This window comes from Cyprinus carpio, chromosome B13 (assembly GCF_018340385.1).
Source record: "Cyprinus carpio isolate SPL01 chromosome B13, ASM1834038v1, whole genome shotgun sequence".
Classification (NCBI taxonomy): Eukaryota; Metazoa; Chordata; class Actinopteri; order Cypriniformes; family Cyprinidae; genus Cyprinus; species Cyprinus carpio.
Window position 1 is genome coordinate 25046986 of NC_056609.1, and position 21401 is coordinate 25068386.

Below are 21401 nucleotides of genomic sequence, written 5' to 3' on the forward strand. Positions count from 1 at the left end.
ATGAACAGTTAACAGTTGTTTTCATGACTGTTAGTCATTCTCCTTGCATGCTATTGACGTTTAGAGAAGTGTATAGTAGTTTCGCATGTAACTTTAGAGACGGTCCCTAGATTTGCGAATATCGACAGTCCAACGTCAAGCCAACTTTATGCCAGTAAAAGAGTGCACATCGAGAGAAATAAACAACAGATGTGCATGGTAACAACTTCTTTAACTTGAGCAAACGCTGCTAATACACATATACATTTGTTAATAAAGTTAATAAAAACGAAACCATGCATGTTTTAATGCTAGTGAGTAAAAGGAAGCGATCCACTCGCATGCATCTGCTCATCATGACAGTAACCTGGATCAGTGAGCTGCGTCTCGGGCCGATGACGTCACTTCCAGGGAGGCATGTTGTACACGCCCCTGCCCCTTGACACCACCCCCACGTCGCGTCAAAACAGTGTCACAAAGCGAGACGCGCAGAAAAATGAAGCGCACAGGAAAAACTGCAGCGCAAGCTCAAAACTAGACTGACGCGCAAAATAAAATCAGTGTTGCAAATAAAATTGTAGATATGACCATGGAAAATATGTTTTGCAAAAATCATTGCTTTCGCGCGGTATCATTTATGTTTTGCAATTCTTTATTTTTGTTTGCAAAAAGCAAAATTATTTTCCTCAATACTTTAATTTTTGTTTGCAAAACTTTATTTTCCTTTGCAAAACTTTATTTTTATGCGTATATATGTGATATTATATTGACTCCATAGGCCTAACTAACTCTCTCAAATCCTTGGTTCTACAGTACAGACCAGCTCACTAATAAGACAGTTCTCGGTTCAGTGAGTCGGTAAGTGCCCGGACAGATTCAATTCTAATTGAATGTTCAACCGATTCATTTAAGTGAATCCGACTCTTTCGAAGAATGATTCATTACATAGAGGATACTGTAAGTTGTCATATCAGTCAGAGCGCGTGTGGATTGTTACGGTAGTGTTCACATTTTGTTTCCACGATTGTGATTCCAGTGTAACTGCATTCATACCAACTCGGCACTTTAAAATATCAACGTAAACGCACCTTATTGTGGTATATCATGTAGAATACAGAGTTTCCGATGCGGCTTTTCATCCCCCCACTTTAGCCCCCCCAAGCACAAATGTGAAACTCCGCCTATCCTGAAGACCCCGTGTATGAGGAAACAGTCTGTACCCGGTATGGTAGCCTGTGTGTTTTTGCACGGGGATGATTGGGACAGAAGTGACCGACAGCGGGACCGACTCCCGTTTCGAACTGTAAACACGTGAATAGATCAGCTGTTTTACACTGGAGCTTCACAACCAGAGCTCGTTTGGGCGCGTGATACAGTTTGAGAGCGCGCCTGGTTGATTTCAAGAGGATTAAAGTTTTTTTTACTACCTCAGAATGAGCGACCTAGAGGAAGACTTTGCCAAGATTTTAATGCTGAAGGAGGAGAGGATACGAGATTTGGAAAGACGTTTGCTGGAGCGAGAAGACGAAATCAACGAGCTGAAGAGAAAGCTGCACAAATGTCAGTCCGTTTTACCGAGCGCGCAGATCGGACCCCGGACGCACCGCGCGCAGGGAATATCAGCCGAACCGCAAACGCACCAGGATTTATCAAACCAAAGCCTTGGGAGAGTTGCCAAATCTGACAGGTGAGATTTCGCAAGCGTTTTAACATTTGCAACTGATGCTTGATGGTTATGCATAAGTCTTGAGTCAGGACTTTATTTAATAGTTTGACACTTCGTTGGCACTATTTGATTTGGTTCCATCTGTAGATGATTAAGTTTATTTGAGGTTGAGAATTGAGGACATGAATGAAGAAACTCTCATGATGACAGAGCATCTTTGTGAAGCTTCAGAGAGAAGGGAGGAGGTGGGGGAGATAGAGTGTATCATTGATCTAAACCACCATCATCATCATCATCAGCTCCCAGAGGGCTCCGAGCACAGGAAGCTTCGTGCATTATCGGCTTTTAGGGTTTAAACGTGTAGCGCCCAAGAGCCTGTCTCAGGATATTTAATACGCCATTAGAAAGTGCTTTGTTTGACCATATGCTTCCCCTCCCATCGGCCCTATCCATCCGATTCTCTGAGCATCTTTGTAGAAGGTCTGACTGAACTTTCTGGGTTGCAAAATCTAAGTTAGAAGTGTACATTTCTTTTGGGGTTTCAGTTGTTATTTTGAATATATATAATTTCTTGAATGCATCTGTATTTACAGCTTAGTATTCACTCAGTGGATTTGCATGAATCAAATGCCACCACAGTATGTACAGCAATCCTTGCTTTTCCGAGTTACAAATTGTGTTTGGGCTGAATCTCAAGACTCTGTGGGAAATATATCAGCATCACCTCACATTTGATTTGCATGCAGCATTGCCCACAAGAGGGCAGAAGCTCTTTTGTTGTTGTTTTCCTCCATCACTTAAGGGCCATCACATCACTAATAACCAAAATAACCTAATAGTCTTCTTAATTGCGTTTTTAGGAATGCTCACCCTTGGAGCGCAAAGCATGTGCAATTATGTATTTGTGCTGGTGTGAGGTTAGTATGAAGACAGATGTGCTGGCCTAATGAATCCTACCTTAATGATTTCATTATAGAAGAAGCAGAGGGATAAAAGCTGTTTGTAGCTTAATGAGTGCAGAGACTGTGCTGATAAACAAACTTTGCCTTATGATGCATCATCTGACTCTCGGTTTTTCCACTAATGACAATAATTACAATGAGAATCCTACTTTTAGCACCTTGTTAGTTATGGAGAAGTACCGTATCACAATTTATTTTCCACAACACGGGTTAATGACACTTTCTTTAATTTAAATTAAGCGTAACATGTATTTTCAGAGGAGAATCCCCAGTGAACGGTGTTAATTAATTAAGGAATAGTCAAGATTTTGTCTTCTCAAGATTTGTGCTGGAATTATCGTTGAAAGTGAGATCTTGTTGTCATCTAAAAAAAGAGCTGGTGCACTTGTAAGGGTCCCAAAGAGACGAAATGGCAGAGTCTGTGGCAGAAAAGAGCAGCCACACTAGTCATGTTACAACAGATCCTGTTTCCATCGATCCACAGAGGAAGAACCCTGCAGGAAGAGTTTATAGAGGTGAAATTTAAAGCCTGTTTTTCTGGGAGAGGTCCTTTCAAGGACAATGACAGCGAGAAAGTGATGGAAATGAACAGCAGTAAGAAGAAATAGTCTTGCATTCCTCGTTTGTTATTCTCAGGCATTGTTTAGATAAATTGTTCTTTGTGTGTTATTTTTGTCTTTTATAACTATCCAAAGAATGGTAAACATCTGGGTGCTGTTGTGGGCCTTTGAGATCTTTCACAAGCCATTTCACTTTCAGATGAGGGTTTGTTTCTCTCATGCTTGCCTACTCATACTGCCTTTGCATTTCTTTAGGTTCTGTCCACACTAGTTTTTAACTTATTATTCAGCTAAAGCTGTCAAAGAGAACATTGCAGACTCAGAAAATTCATCCAGAGCAGAGTCAGATTCCCAATGGTGTGTAAGTAGTGTTCTGTTTTTTGAGAGTATTATTATCACTTAGTTTATAGACTATATAAAGAATAGATAGAGCGTCCATGCACAGATATCATTGTTCCTAGGCAGGGCTGTGAAGTTTGACGCATACATTTGTCCTGCTTGTCACTATAGTAGCTCTAACATCATTTCATTGTTCCTGTGTGTCTTTCATAGTCTGACACCAGAGGGCGCCTTATGTCCTTTCATAAACTTAAAAACAAAATCAAGCATGATGCATCTCTATTAGTTCTCCACAGTGCAGGTAAGTCATATTTAAGCAATCAGTGAAAATTAGAGGTGACTGGGGCTAATTGTCCCACATTTTATTCTAATGAATATTTCTCAGGCAGGTTTAGTTTTAAAGACAACATCTGCGTAAACACATACCTCAAGTATTGGCAATTGATCAATTTCAGTCATTACTGGCCATTACTAAAATAAAGGTTTCAAACATGTTTTTTTTTTTTTTTTTGGGGGGGGGGAGTAATGCCATAGAAGAACCATTTTGGGTTCTTTAAAGAAGCTGTCAGTGAACAGTTCTTTGGTTTCTTTGAAGAACCATTTTGGGTTCTTTAAAGAAGCTGATGTAAAACCCTTTTTCCACCTGTTGTCCAATGGAAAGATTCCATGGATGTTAAAGTTTCTACATGTAATAGTAATAAATGCAGTTCATTTAACTTGTTAAATATCACAATGTATTCACATTGTTAGGGGAAGTTGTCCAAGTAAAAACCTGTCCTAAAACACGGCTGTTTGTAAACAGTAAAACTAGGGTTCTACAACAATTTTAAATTATTCTTTTGGCCAACAGAAATGGTAATTAATACCTTAAATAACTATATATATATATATATATATATATATATATATATATATATATATATATATATAAATAAATAAACGTGTGACAACTCACCTGGTCTTGTCCTCAGAAAAGCCCTTTCGTTCTTAGTCATGCCTCTAGTATAGTTGACTTTTGGATTAATGTTTGGTAGTATGTTTTTTAACCAACAGTTATAGTACAAATAAAAAAAATGGAATTTTAGGATTTGGTTTTGGAATTTCTTTGAATTCCATGACCTTATATCTCCAGGCTAAGGGATAATTCAGCTTTTAACTGCTGTAAGGCAAGGCAAGGCAAGTTTATTTATATAGCACATTTCATACACAAAGGTAATTCAAAGTGCTTTACATAACAGGAAGTGAAATAATCATAAAAAAATAATCCTAACAATAAAACAAGGAATTTGAAAACTTTAAAAAATATTTAGCTGTGGGTGTAGGTTTTAAACCAACATGTAAAGCCACAGCTAGAAAAATGGGTATTTTATATAGTTCTGGATTACTGTAAAGTGTTTGTCTCAAAAGTTGAACAGTTGTAAGCTGTGCAGAGCTGAACCTCTGTATACTGACTGTCCAGGAATACCGCGCTCTTCTGTGACGCGCGCGAGCGAGCGAGCTCCACTCATTCATCACGTCACTGCCCACGAGCGACGCGCGCTCACACGGATGCGCTCCTGTCAGAGCTGTGTATATTCCATCGGCTCTGTGGGATTGAGCGCTGCCTCTTTCCTTTTTCTTTTTTTTACACGGATACATTGCGAGACTTTCCCCCTCTCCACAGGTCTTCGCGTTTTGTAGAATAGAAGCTGGTTTAGTGCACGGTGTTTCTTCTCTAAGTAAACTTGCTAAAAGTGCAGTTCTGGGAGGTTTTATTCGACTCAGAAGGGACGATGATGGGGACTTTACGCGACCTCCAGTACGCGCTTCAGGAGAAAATCGAAGAACTGAGACAGAGAGACGCGCTCATTGACGAACTGGAGCTCGAACTGGACCAGAAAGACGAACTCATTCAGAAACTGCAGAACGAACTGGATAAGTACCGCTCTGTAATCCGCCCGGCGACCCAACAGGTCCAGAGCCGCTCGGAGCTGCAGGAGCATCAGCGCACCAAACGACAGGCGATCAGCGCCGAACCCGCCAACGTCCAGCAGCTGAGTCACGTGACCCTGCCCAACGTCCCCAAGAGTGCCAAGTAGGTCAACTCGATACAATATAACATCAAAATCATTAAATACGACATAAAAGTAATCAAATGCTACATTAAAACCATCGAATACGTAAATAAAAGCATCAAATACAACCTGAAACTCACCACCTAAATGCCACCTAACCTTTAATAGGCTACAAAGTGGAGTCATCACCACGTTATGCTCTCTTTAAAACGTTCAATGTGTTATTCAAGGAATTAAAGTTATTAAACACCACATAAAGCTCTATAAATACATCTGAATTACCTAGCCATAAAAGTAGCATACTAACAGCAACAATCGATGAGAAACAACTTTCTTGCACTTAAATAAAAGCCGCCCAGCTCACAGTTAGCCTAGCAATTTTTTTTTTAAATATGTATTTTTTGTTTTTCAACTTTTGAATCTGACAAGATCCATTTCCACAGAACCCAAGGTTAGCTTAAACCCTGTAACACGGATGGATCCCTACAAGGAGACAAGAAGCTTCACTTCAGAAGATGCCTCATTACACCAAATATTTGTCTAGTGTGTCATACTGTGTATTTGGACACTGTATACTGATTTGACACACTGCTTTTTGCATACACTTTTGGACAAGAACAGAATGCATCCTTTAAACTTTACTGCATTCACCTGCCGTTCTTCAGAACATCATCCATAAAATGACCTTAGCTTTTGCTAAAATAGTAACTTGTAAATATGTTATTTTTACACAATTTTTCGTCCTAACTGGCATTCTGGCAATGGTTACCATAGTAACTTTCTTGAAAGGGACAGCAATATCATGGGCTGTGCAGGTTGCACAATTGAAATCATTATGATGTCTGCTGTAAATCTGAAAACTCAGACACAAACTCATTATACTCTGTTCAAAATGCCATTCATTGACATTTGCAGAAGCATCTCATTGATGACGCTCCAAGAAAGTTTGATTTTCCACAAGGAATCATCTGAACCAGGAATAATGTGTCCATACTGAGCAGTTATAGGAGCAGTGACGTGGGAAATACCCAAAGACTATAATAACTGCTTTGTTTAACGCACTGGTAATTTGCTTATCAAAGCAGCGTGATATCATGCAGCAGGTGGATCATGAAAGCTATTTACATGCTCAGCTGTTATTATGCACACACTGTCAAGACCAGAGGATCTGATCAGACTACACAGTTCCCCTGGAAGTGAAGGATTTTTTTTGTTTCAGCCTGCTGTCATAAACGCATACCCTTAATTAATTTGCATCTAGTAGTTTGGCAGCAGAGGAATATGACTCTTCTGTTTCTGACGAGCATGGCCTCCCCAATCTGCTGTGCATCTGACATTTAAAAGCTCAACACTGTACGAATTTACAACATAACCTTGTTTTGTACGGGAAAACCCTCTGAACCGTATCGCAGCAGAGTCTTTTCTTCTATTTTGCTTGCATCTTGTGATGGTCAGCACTTTAAGATTTAAATGAAAAAAGCTTCCGTGTTGGGCTGCCAGATGGGAACAAACTGGCATTAATATTGCTTTACTCTTCGAAAGCTCATTATGTGTTGGAAGAGGATTCTATATCTTTGTGTGTGGTCAGGGAGATTGCTGTTATTTTTGGATGAAAATCCATTTATCTTTATTCTGAGTGTCTTTCTTTGCTGATGCATTAATGTATCCACTGTTCTTTTGCTTTTTTTCTTCAAAGTAAAGGCAAATACTGTCTTTCACGAAAATTTCATAATAGTGAGTAATGTACCCCTTTTTTTTCTTTCAGTAGAGTGTGTTTTTGCCATTTGAATGTCACTAACCATGTCTGTGTCTCATAATTGCATCTTGTTTCTTCCTGTTCCTGATTCTTTTTTGCAGTTACCTTTGCAGTGGCACTTGTTACACTTAAAGGGGTCATATGATGCCATTTAAATGTTTCCTTTCTCTTTGGGGTGTTACAAACTCTCGGTGCATTAAGAAGATCTGTAAAGTTGCAAAGACTAAAATCTCAAATCCAAAGAGATATTCTTTATAAAAGTTAAGAGTCAACCACACACCCCAAAACGGCTCATTCTAACACACCCCCACGTCTACGTCACGATGTGGGAAGATTTGCATAATGCCGCCCAAATGTTCACGCAATGAAAGAAGGCATAACTTTTATTCTCGCCGTTGCTTCCGGCGCCATGTCGTGGAGGCGCTGTGTTTCGTTGTGAAAGCGAAGCTACTTTGTTTGGCCTTCCAAAAGAGGACAGAAATCAGTGGTTAAGTTGTATTTACAACACTGTTCCAGAACAGTTCAACCCAAATATTCAGATGTGTGCAGCGCATATTGCGAAGGACAAGGACTGTTTCCTGTGAGAGTAGCCTACAATGCCGCTGTCTGTTTCTATAAAGTGGGGGAATTCCAACTTTGCAAAGACAGTCTGGTGCTTCTGACTCACAGTCTGTAAGTATGTTTTCATATGTAAAGGATTTATCACTGGTGATTCAAACATTTTAGTGTAGAGTAGGCTTGTTGTTTGTCGTTTCTCCGATCACAAATGCAGACATGGTTTTATGTTTATGCAGCGTGATACGCAACATGTAAAATGACAGTATAAGTCATTATAATCAGTAGTTATGTCCCCACTGGATGCAACAAATGCCTCGTTTATAATGGGTTTTATTTTTTAGTTTTTGTCTTGTCATGCCGGGACACGGCATCACAGTATGGTAAGGGGAGTAACATTTCTGTCAAACGCTTGAGGCATTTGGCCAATCACAACGCACTGTATAGCTGGCCAATCAGCATACACCTCGCTTTTCAGACCGATGAACTTTGTAAAAATCGACACGTTTCAGAGAGGTGGGACATAGAGGAGCAACAATAATGTACAGTATGTGAAAAATAATGTGTTTTTTGAACCTTGAACCGAATACACAAAATAATGTTCTTTTTAGCAACGTGATATGACCCCTTTAATATGATGAAAGACCTGATTTTTTTCTGAAGCCTTGATTGAAATGTCTCTTCTTTGACTCATCTTTGACACCTGGGCTGTCTGAGGTCTTTTGAAATATCAGAGCTCAGAAGTTCTGTGCTGAAATAGAAATGTCTTGGACCCTTTGTCCTGGATATGAGAATTCATCACACACCAGAAAACATATCATAAGCTTACTCTACAGTTTTCGTTTTAAAACAGATATGATTACAGTGTTTATTAATATTTTGTAATTCCTTTAATATTTATATTTTCAGTTTTCTTTTAAATTCTATTTTAATCATTTATAATACAGTTTTTATTGTCATTTTTATTAGTTTGTCAAATATTTCTATATAGCTTTAATCATTTTTTTAAATTTCAGTTTTAAATAATTTTAGTATTTCAATTTAAACTTATTTCAGTTAGTGCCAAAGCAACATTTAAGTTTAGCTTTTTCATCTAATATTTATATTTTATTCAACAACCAAAACCTATTTGTAATAGATTTAATTCTCGTTTTAGTATTTGTATACCTATTACAGGAATAGAAAATTTCAATATGGCTGCAGAGTGGTCTAACTTAACCAGACATATTCAGGTTGACTTTCCATGTATCAAGTTCATGGCTGTTCTATGGCAACTTTGTACAAAAGTTGCAGAAACTATTTTTTCAGTTGTGCGGGTTTAAATATAGATTCTATTCTATTCCACTGAGTCAGAATATGGCTAAAAGCAACCACAACAATGCACTTACAGGCATAAGCATCACCATTTTTATATCTGCAATGCAGTTTTCATACAAAAAATAAGGGAAAGACTATTTGTGGCTTCATTCTGCAGAGTAAGCCTAAATCTATAGAAATAAATCAACTTGGTCATTCATTTGTCTCCGGTTATTATGCGATACAGAACTGTAAAGCTGCTCTAACAAAAAATAAGTGTTATTATTCAGCTTAAGTGTTTATAGTTCTGTTCAGTTCAATAACTTTAAACTTCTTTAATTATGAAACAAGTTAAGTTCAGCTACAAGCAGCTCTACAGAAGACAAAAGTGGCATTATTCAGCTCGAGTCAGTTCAATGTTGATTCATGTTAGTTTAATAACAGTGTTGCAAAATTCAAATATTTTAAATTATATTCCCTTGACGAAAAATGTTGCAAGACAAACAAAAGGCCCACTAATAAGAAACTGTCTTGCAGACGTTCAGCCATTGTGGCTCCATGTCCACAGCTTTCTCCAATTTACTCTGCTTTAAGCCGTAGCATACTTTGTCCTTTTAAGGGAGACAGTCTGTCGACCTGTGTGATGTGAATGTCCTCCTGAAAAAGGCAGTGAGTAAAATTCTAAGTCAAACAGAGACTGGTTACAGGATGATCCAGCGGTTGTCTGCTGTAAATGAGGCCAGTGATCTCTGTGCTTTAACTGAATGTAAAACATCTCCCCTGACTGTTTCCCCAGAGAGCCAATGTCCTCTCAGACTGCCATACAAAAATACCACACAAGTCTTGCTGAGATTACTCTGATTTTGCTTTGCATGTAAACACCTTTATGGACCTTCAGGTGGCTTATTTATTGTGTGCATGTTGGTTTATGTTTTGATAGCTAAAAAAAAAAAATGTATGTCAATTTAAATGTCTTGTTAGTTAAAATGGCATGTAAATGCACCGACTAATTCATCAGTTGTTTGTATCCCTGCTGACTTTCATTCTCGGTTGCATCACACAAGTGATGACGCTGCTGTTTATTGAAAGCTGGGTTTAAGTATGTACTTATTACAGTTCTCATTACATTCTCCTAAACATCATTGGGAATAAAAGAATAGTTCACCCAAAATTGAAAATGTACTCATCCATTGAAAATGGCCATCCAAGATGTAGATGAGTTTACAGTTCTCATTACATTCTCCTAAACATCATTGGGAAACATTAGCATCCAAGATGTTTTAAATATGAGTTAGTTTTAAATGTACTCACCCCATTCCAAGATGCAGAACAGGTTCATGAGTTTGTTTCTTCAAATTACTTGCTCACCATGGATCTTCTGCAGTGAATGACAGTTCAAACAGCTGATGAAAGCATCACAATAATCCACATGTAATTCACCTGACTCCAGTCCATCAATTTGTGTCTTATAAAGAGGAAAGCTGTGTGCTTGTAAGAAATATCCTTTATTAAGGTATTCTTAAGTTTAAATCATTGTTTCTAGTTAAAATATGAGTCCTCTCTCCATAATATTGCTTTCTCCAGTGAAAAAAGTCTGATTTAGGAGAGGAATATGCACAGATCAAGTGCCATTTACAAGTAAAACAGTCCAAAACAGATCTCAACGTTGTGGATTTTGATATGAATTATTTATTTTTTACTGGAAAGAGTATTAATTATGTATATAGCATTTGTATTTTGGCCAGAAGTGACAGTTTAAATTTCAAATGGCTTATTGATGTATTTATTTCTAACAAACAATCATCTTTTCTCTTCACAAGATGTTAATTGATGGACTGGAGTCTTGTGGATTATTTGTGAATTTTTTGATGTTATTATCAGCTGTTTGAACTGTCAGTCTGACGGCACCCATTCACTGCAGAGGATCCAAACCTGTTCCGATTAAGGAACAAACTCATCTGCATCTTGGATGGCCTGGGGGTTAGTACATTTACATTTTTGGGTTAACTATTACTTTATACTGAAAACAAATTAAGATGTTTGCTGATATTTCTTGCTTCTTAAATATTTCTCCTCAAGACCCTACTAATCTCAATATGATCTGAAATATTTCTCATCAGATTCCAATAACATCAAATCAACTGAGCAGTGCTATTAGTATTCACTTTTATTTCATTGCTCTTTAATTTTATTGTAATGTATGTCAACAGTTGTCTCATTTGTTTCTATTTTTATATCTTTAAGTCAATACAATTTTCCTCAGGGTGAGACTGTCCGTGTGTGTGTGAGCCAAATGAAAGGAGCTCTATGTGAAGTACTGCTGACATCTTGAAAAAAAAAGGTCTGTTTTTGCTCACGGCGGAGCATGTCTGTGGAATGTAAACACAGTGTGGTTCATAGGTGAGCATTTGTGGGTTTTTGCAAATAAATCAGAGGTCTGGCTTAAGTCCAGGTCCACAAAAACAGAGGAGCTGCTGTCAAGATGATAGGCTTTTTGTTGAGGAGTTCTCGGAATTGTCATATAAACAGTGATAATTAGATTTAAAGAACATATTCTACCAAATCAGTTAGGTTTTTCCATCCACCAGCACTTCAGCGATTAAATGTCATTAGCAGAACTAAATGGATTTGCATAAATAATGAATTGAATTGCATAATGACTCTCTAAGCAGGTTTTAAAATACAGTTTTCAAAATACAAATCCGTCTTCCATTTTTCAATCAAACAGATCCACTTCAAAATAGTTGTTTACACTCTTCATAACTCAGTCTCTGAACATTACTGCATTATTTTATCATGAAAGAATAGGAAACATCTGATATTTCACAGAATAATCTTTGGAAATATTTTGCTATGAGGTGCATTTCAGAAAATGTTCATTACCAAATCCCTGTGTGGGAGGCTATATTGAATTTTAATTACTTGAAATGTGTGTATTTGTGTATGTCTGTGATGCACACCTCATTTTCAGCTAGTCTTCTGATTTTTCTTTGCTATGTCATCCAGCGCCTGACAACTAAGAGATTCCTTACACATTCCTTGTGGATACATCCGTGAAGCATCACATTATTTGGATTTCCATATTGTCATGCAGTTCTTACTGTTTTGACAATGTGTATATAGTATGCATCGTGTGCAAATTGTAATACCCAGATGATGCACAACATTTGCCAAATTGTGTAAAACAAAGTACAGTGCATTGGATCCTCTATCCCAGAATGCAATGTGTTTGCATTACCTTCCAAATTCTTGTGAGAATGAAACTGCCAGCCATGCATAACAATATAAATAGTATCAGCTGTTATTTTCGCTATTTTTTTCTACGCATAGTTTGACTGAATTGCCAAAAGTTAAGATTAAAAATGATAAGTGGACAACATTCATGGAATTAAATTCGCACATAATCATAATGAGGTCATGAGGTCGACTTGTTTGAATATGATACTGTTTGAAATGTTTATAGTTGCATAATGCATTTTGTTTCACAAACAAGTTTTTAAATAGCTGTATTTAGTGTATTCTGAGCAGTAAGCAGTAAGTTTCTATTTCAGGCATAGTCATCATTATCTTTATTAATTAAATGATGTGGGCCTATTTAACAACGTTTTCCTGCACTGTACAGGTCAAAGGAACTGATCAAGTCAGCTATTCTGGACAATGACTTCATGAAGAATCTGGAGATGTCTCAGATCCAGGAGATAGTGGACTGTATGCATCCAGTGGACTATGACAGAAACAGCTGTATTATTAAAGAAGGGGATGTGGGCTCCCTCGTCTACGTCATGGAAGGTGAGAGACAGGAACAAAAAAAAATGTAAAAAAAAGAGAGAAAGAAAGAGTGTTTGTTCTTTAAATGTTTAGCAAGGCATAGTTCACCCAAAATGAAAATTCTGTCATCATTTACTCACTGTAATATCTTTGAAGAGTTTTTTTCTTCTGAGAAACACAAAAGGAAACATGTTGCAGAATGTCTGAGCTGCTCTGTTTATTTGAATGATCCTTGATTTCAAGTCACTGTCAGGCTGCCAAAAAGTCCCATAAAACTATCAAAACAGTTTTTTGTACTACATATGTACTGTCTCCCATAGCTTCTAAAGCCATTTAATAACTTTTATAGCCATATAATAACCTTTAGTTTGGAACAGACCAAAACTGAATCAAAATTGTCATTTACTTAGTGTCATTTACATTCACTTAGTGTGTCTATAGTGCACTGCCAGTTCCAGGGATCAAACGCAGTCACATTTGGGTTTCTGCTGTAGATCCTCAGAGTGGATCTGGAATATTGATCCTGTGCATAGATTGTATTGATTAGGTGCTTATAAAATTGATCTAGTCAGAGCAGCCAAATCCTCTGAGAGCTGTTACACTACAGATCCACTGTTGACTACCCCAGTTTTAAAAGTTTTATTGGTATGGGCTTTAAACATGTAGAGTAGATGTGCTGAGCTATAATGCCCATATATACATTTTAATTTATATTGAAAGAGCCCTTCAGCTATGTTCTTTTCATGGCCAAATTAGGCAAAAGGAAATTTGAGGGGCACCCAGACTTTTTTAAAGAGTAATTCAAAGGTATTTCAAATTATAAGGTATTAACATAATGATGTTACATTTGAAGTAGTTTTCAAATTAGGAAACTGGGGAAGAACATGTAAGATTTACTAAAGTGCATACCTTTGACAGTGTATTCTCTCAGAAATACACATATATGACCTTCTTACATACATGAATTAAAATAAATGCATGCAGGTTCAGTAATGTTTCATGTATGACATGTTAGCACGTTTAAGCAGTGTTGTGAATGAGAGTACACAAATACAGTACTTTTCTATTCATGTGATTTTTTTTTTTCAATCATTGTGGATGTGGTCTGTCACTACTTTTTATATATTTGTTTAAGCATCAGCGTTATTTGATACTCATTTGATATTTTCATTAAATATTTGATTTTGTATTGGTGACACCTGCAGTAGTCAGGTTAGGATTGTGTCGGCCACCTGTCTCTGATGTCATTACATCTGTCAATACATCTGTCAATTTCTGTTGTTTAAAGAGAGGAAGGAGCTGTTGTGTTTTCTTAGGATCACAGGATTTTCTCTGTCTTTCCTCTTTGTGTTCCTGAGGGAATGGAGGAACACTTGGTTTGAATTAAGGGATTTTGTTAGTCATGCTCCAGAGATTGGATGCTTTGTAGTACAAATTGGGCACTTGCCCAACACAGTATATCATGGGCACAAGCCAATTAGAAAGAGAGACTAAGTGGATATTGGCTGCATACAGTCCCAGAACACATTATGGTTTGTTATTTTTCCATGGTAATATGTCAAATACAATAAAATGTAGACAAAAACCTATTTTTAATGAATTAAATCCATTCTCTCAGCATTAGCTCTGCCACATTCAGTTATTTCCATAGAAAACAGGAAAGAATTCAGAGATAACAGAGACAGGAGAATGAAGACTATTCATTTGGGACTTTCTATTTGAAAGAGAAACAAACTTTTCATGGCAGATTCTGTCTTCCAGGATGAATTATTTACATGTGAGATTGGATGAAATAAATTATATAGATTGCAAAGGCAGAGCAGTGAAGAGCTTGTGAGATACAGAATGACTTTAATTCTGGAGAAATCCTCTATTCATATCATCCTTTCATCAAAATGAAGGTCTCCATTTGAGTGTAAAAGGTCAGTAATGGAGGTTAGAGGATCAATAATAGTGATCCGAGCTCAGCTGACCAACATTTCCATTTGAAACCTAAAATCACATTAAGTGAGTCCAGTAGATTTATGGTCCAAAAGAAGCTTTTGTTTGTGAGATATATCATGGGTGGACAGAGTATTTGAGCTTTCAGTCACACAAGAGGGACATTTCAGCTGAGATAATTAGTTCGGCCTTACGACAGGAGAGCCTAGACAGGAAATGATGCCATGCTATTATTGTGCCTTGAATGTCATATTAGCCTGTGTGCTGGAGTCGCCATGCTAATTAGCCCCAATCTGAATAAATAAAGACACGCTTAATGACTGTAGATAATGTCAGCTCTAAAATTGCAGCTTGTGTATCTGATACATGATTTCATACTACCCTAAAGTCATTTACCAGTAACCATTTGGAGAAGCCAACCACAAAATCCCTCCGTATGGAAAGTGTTCAGTCATGAAATCAAAACTGATCCCATGCTTGACGCACCAGGGCACATTATCCTAGAAAAAAAAAAAAAAATTTTTTATCAAAATGTATTTTTATTTTTTTTCAACCTCTGATCTATATAGCCAATAGCCAGTGCTGATTTATGCCAATATCTGAACAATCTGAAATCTGACATATAGTATTTTGGAGTGAAAGTGGATATTCAATAAGAAAAAAAAAATGTAGGGTGGGATTTGAATTTCAAAAATAAACGCCAATTATATATCAGAATAGAGCTGCAGTACTGTGGTTGAAGGAGCAGGAGTCACTCATAAGGGAAGCAATTTCACAGGCTGAGCTTTTTACATTACATTTTGATAAAATAACTTTATTCAAAATGTTATACACTGATGAATGATCAAATGCAATATTACTTGGAATGTGCATTAAAAAAGAAAATAGGGTAAATTTTGATTTCATGTTGACTATATTGATGACAAATGAATAGGTATGGATTGACCACAGGGCCCATAGTCCTCTGGCTATCCTCTGGATCAAGCTTTAACCAGTTTTTCCAATGACTCATTCCAAACATCCAAACAGCTTCATCTCTTCATACTGATGAATGGATTTATTCAGGGGTTTAAAGAAAGAAAAAATAAATAGAATTCACTGGGTGACTGTTCTGTTCTCAACATGTTCAATCACTTATAAGATCAGAACTCTGGTTAACCAGCATGAAAGATTGGCAGGGAGACTGTGTGTGCAGTAATGCTACAAATAACCATTATTTGTCACATTGATGGACTGGGTTGTAAATTTGCCATCGTTTTCTTGGTACTTTTTATGTGACATTGATATCAGAAGAACTTCTCTTGCTTTTAGGCTTATCTGGTGCTATGCTGAAGGTTGTGACTTCTTTTTATTCTGATCACTCAATATGACAGACAACAGAAGCTGTCTTGCAATTTGGTCAACCAATTTAACGAACAATGAATGTCCCATGAATTATTCCACTGGTCTACAGGTGTGCACTTGTTTCTCTTCCCACATCCTCAGTCACGTCTCTGTGTCCTTTTTTCTGAGTTTTCATTTACTTCTTTTTCTTTAAAACCCCTTTTTTTTTTACAGTCATTTGATTGAACTTGTCTAAAAGACAGACTCCCAGTAGAACAGATTTTTTAAGTACTCAATCAGTCAATCAATCAATCAATCAATCAATCAATCAATCAATTAAAAGACATTTTCAATGATTTATGGTAAACATTGCATAAAAAAGTGTGAAAGTACTTATTTTTACTATATTCAAAAAAAAGTTGTTGTTTTTTTACGTATAGGTAGGCCTACATAAAGTAATTTACTTATTTCTGTGATGGCAAAGCTGAATTTTTTCAGCAGCCATTGTCTTTACTGTCACTTGTGATCATTTGAATGCATACTGAATAAAAGTTATAATTTATTTTTTTCTTTTGTGTGAATTGTGATTATTAAAACTTTTTTGAGTTGTATTTTTTTTTTTTCATAGAAAAAATTTGATTTTTGATTGTTTTAGTTATAATATCATAGCACAACTTTGCTCAAAAGTTATAATTTATTTTTTTCCAAATCTCATCTTTATCTCAGTCCATACCTGCCTGTTTCACTTAGCATCCCAGAGTAAAGGATAGTTTACCCAAAAATATTATGTGCATTAATGACTCACCCTCATGTCGTCCTGCCCTGCAGTATAAGATATTTTAGATTTATTTTCTGCTCATTGAGAATGTATGTTATACTTTTAATAAAACCACTTCAAAGTAGTCCATGTGACATCAGAGGGTCCAGCACGAAAATACATTTTGGTACAAAAAGTCCCGACTTTATTCAGCCTGAGCGCGCACAGAGTATCACTCGATGTAACCACTTGAACCAGTTCACCAAATCGACAATCTCTCAGTCAACAGCATTAATATCAAATGTAAGTTGTTAACTTTTTAACATGGCTCAGTGGTTCAAATAAAATCAATATCCCTATCAAACTGCAGTCGAACGAAAACATTGACTCGTTCTCGAGGCAAGAATTCCATTTCGGATCACCGGTAGTTGGGAAGTTCTTTCTTCTACCTTTGACAGTTTGATTCGATGCCGAAAACGGTTAGCATCTGTCTCGAGAGTTATTAATCGGTTTGCTCATTTAGAATAGTTCAGCCCATCCAGTGTGGGGAACATCTCTGTCCTCTCGAATCTGTCGCTTTGCCTCTACTTCTTATCTCTGTTGAATGAATTACTCCGGGAATATTGGTTTTATTTGAATATGATTGGCTGTAGGGCATTAATAGTAGCTGGTTGAACATCGAATCGTGCATAATAACAGACCCGGGAGAGAACCTGAATAAACGTTATGTATTTTCGATGCTTCAAAAAATAATAGTGGGTTATGTGTTGTTGGATGTTGGGTGTTTTTTGTAGTTGCTTTGGACATTAGTGTTTAATAACAGTTAGAGGTGAGCAATGTTAGGTGAGTTATGTTATGTGAGTTATTAACTTTTCAGTGTGTTTATGTTTTCATTACGAGGTGAGCAATTTCAGTGTGTGTATGTGCATTGTAGTTTTCAATTCTTTGCAAAAAAGCACATTGTCATAGCTTCCTGTGTCTGTCCGAGGAGGAACTGGAGGTCACGCAATTGGACATTATTACTTCCTGCTGTGGTGGTGGGTGTATTAGCTTTGGGAAAAACATTTGAGACACTTAAAATGACTACAGCTTTTCAGTGTGAACAAACTCGGGACTGAACTTTACAACTTTGACCCTGTTCACAGTCTTCACAGTCTTTTTGGTTGTATTCAGTATTGTTTTCTTCTACATTAATGCCATTCTATTTAATGAATGTAAATGGTAGGCTTAAATTATTTTATGACTATATGAATTCCCTGTTTGAAGTGTTTGAGTATGTCCTGCGGTGATAAGCTGTGTTCATATTTAATATTAAATTCTTTAATGGCTCAGATAGTTACAGTCTAGTTTTATATCACACATTTATGGCCTGTTCTGGGCCAATTGTTAATCAATTCTTAGCCTGTTTTGAATATTATCTTACACTCTGACATTACATGAGAAGTTATTTGCATGTTCTAACCTCTTATTTTAATATGATCTTAAAGCATTTGGTATAATGATTATATTTTTCTCTTGTATACACGCTAACACTAGTGTTCAAAGTTTAGTGTTGCTAAGATTTCTTTTAAGCCCATCAAGGATTAATTTATTTCATCACAATACAGTGATATTGTGAAATATTATTACAAGTTAAAATAAGTCATAAATAGTATTTGTAATATATTTTAAAATGTTTTTAAATGTCTTTAATGTGTTCAAGAAACATTTCTAATTACTATCAATCTTGGAAACAGCTGTTCTGCTTATTTTTGCATTATAAACATTATAAATATATTTTCCTTCAGTTTTATCAATTCAATGCATCCTTGCTAAATGAAAGTATTAATAAAATATAAATAAATCCCAAACATTTGAACAGTATAGTAAATTTTTCCCTATAACCCTGATCTTGAATACATAAATATTATTATTAATAAAAACCTGGTATTATGTATGTTGTTTATAGTTCTTAAAGCTGTGCACAAAGAGATGTCAGTTTGTTCAGAACTGAAAAATATTGAGAAAACACTTTCTCAAGGTGTCAAGGTGATATTGTTCCATGCATTACTTGCTTTATGTCAAACTGTAAGAATGATAGACAGACTCTCAGATGTAAGTGATGTGTACGTGTAAGTGTGTTTTTCAAATCAAAGATCGAAAACATCTACTCAGGAAAACATCTGTTTACCTCAGAGGAAATGGAATCAGTTCCTCTAGAATGCCTAATTTCATTTTCTGAAGAACTCCATGTGGTGACACATATGTGGAATATTTCTCACTTTAAGCCACTAAAACAGAAATATCACAGACAGATGGAAACTGGCTCATCCAGAATGAATCTTGTGCTGTTTGTCATGAGTATGTAAAGTAAAAACATCTAAATAATTCCATTGTTTACAGATGTTAATGACTTAGGGTTAGGGTTAGGGTTAAATTTTCTCAATTAATTCAACTTTGGCAAGTGTGGCAAAAAGTTAATTTTGAACCATGATAATAATGAATGCAGAGAAAGGTTTGATTAGGTCAAGGCCATATGAAAGTCATTTTGCCCCATAATCCTGTACTGCCAGAGCTGAATATTAATGATAAATTAAATAGTCCATCATAAGGGAAGGGTCATCAACTCTCTCTCTTTTCTCTCATTCTCTTGCATTCTCATATCTCACTATCTCTCATCTCTACAACCTTGATATGCCCTTCACACTTTTTCAATATCTCTTTCTGCACTTCTCTCTCTCTTCTCACATGGCCGTTCACCTGTCTGTGTGATCAGCTGCTGAAAAGCTGCTCGACTTCCTGTAATTCTGCTCACAGTGTATCATTTCAGCACCTCTACAGTTGACACCTCTGAGAGAGAGTGATAGAGGTGTATTTTAATGTGCAGTTACACTAAAGGCGACTTAACATATGTAGCATATACATGCATGAGTGTGAAGCCTGTTTTTAAGAGCATTACAATTTCTGCATTGTGATTCTCATTCTCATAATTTTCAGTTTAAATATTATTACACTTAATTTTTTAATCAAAACATTTTTCTTATTTTTGTACTTTTGATTTTGAGATTAAAATGATGGTGACATTTTTCCCAGGTATCATGAAATACACCATTATTCTGACTATTACGATCTGGTTTTAAACTGAACTCATTAAATGTGTCTCTATTTCAGTCTGTATAAATGTTGTTTAAAAGTGTTTACAGTTGTGGTGTTTTTTTTTTTTTTCCAGAGGGAAAAGTTGAAGTGTCTAAAGAAGGATTGAAGCTGTGCACTATGGGACCAGGAAAAGTGTTTGGAGAGCTCGCCATCCTTTATAACTGCACCAGGACGGCCACTGTGAGAAGTGAGTACAAACAGAGTGCTGTGATAAATAAAATTAACCTACTTTGGTTTCTGATGGCTTAAGCAAGGGACTAACACAGCTTAAGTCTGTTCTAGGTCACATTTCCCAATCTGCCACCGAAGGATTATAATTCTCGGTACGATAGAAGACATCTAGTCACTCCATCTGTGATGATAATCTGTGATTTCATTGATAGACAGGAGGCCAGATTGAGAGAGATATGAGGGCTGAATTAATATAAGGAGACAACAAATGAGTGAAAAATGTTTCTTGTATATTGTAGTCTGTTATTGGTTATATTGTGATTTAAACAACCCCCTTACCCTAAATTCTCTAAATTCTTTTCAGATTGCCACATTTTCATTAGGCATTTCCACATTTATAAAAAGCCCCAAATTGCAAAAACTGGTTCTGTAATAGCCATAGTTAATGACCACTGTTAATCCACCACGGGATTAAAAACATGATGACACAAAACATGACTTTTTATCTCATAATTAAAACTTTTCTCCAGCAATCCTGAGTTTATATTGCGTAATCCAGATGTTTTTTTTTAAATCTCAATTATAGAAACTCAGAATTGCAAGACATGAAAATAGATTGCAAGATATGTTTATAACTTGCAATTCAAGAAAAGTCTGAATTATGATATATGAACTTGCAATTGCAAGAAAAAAGTCTGAATTGAGAGAGAAAAAAGATTCAATTGCGAAATGTAAAGTAACTCAGAATTAAGAGAAAAAAAATCAGAATGGCAAGATATAAACTGAGAATTGTCAGATTTAAATTCAAATGTAAATTGTGAGAAAGACAGTCCAACTTTAGTTAATTGTAAGATATAAATTCAGAATTGTGAGAAAAAAAGTCTAAATTGTGAAACACTAACAGATTTTAGCCAGATCATCTCATATGCACATGCTTGTGTGCTGTGTGGTTTCTGAAATATTTGCAAGCCTTTCTCTCATTTATTATTCCATTCTTCTCTTCATTTTCTTTTTCCTCTGTACCATTGTTCTCCTTCATGCATATTCTGTTCTTGCCTCTGCTTGGCTCTTTTTCTCCTTCCTCTATCTCTCCTCCTCCGGCTGTGTTTATGGTGTTTCTGCGCTCCTCTGCTCTCTGT

At 36.4% G+C, this 21401-nt stretch overlaps 1 protein-coding gene across 2 annotated transcripts in view; it reads left to right on the plus strand.

The window, feature by feature from the left end:
* Positions 1–1162: 1162 nt before the first annotated feature.
* prkg1a (protein kinase cGMP-dependent 1a) overlaps positions 1163–21401 on the plus strand; it is a 55810-nt gene continuing 35571 nt past the window's right edge. The window contains exons 1-3 of one of the 2 annotated variants that reach the window (XM_042737418.1): positions 1163–1666; positions 12790–12956; positions 20165–20278. In XM_042737418.1, the coding sequence (XP_042593352.1) occupies positions 1413–1666; positions 12790–12956; positions 20165–20278 (535 nt within the window). In that variant the 5' untranslated portion in view covers positions 1163–1412. Of the gene's footprint in view, positions 1667–4863; positions 5581–12789; positions 12957–20164; positions 20279–21401 lie in introns of those variants that run through there. The other variant, XM_042737417.1, reaches the window with a different exon arrangement.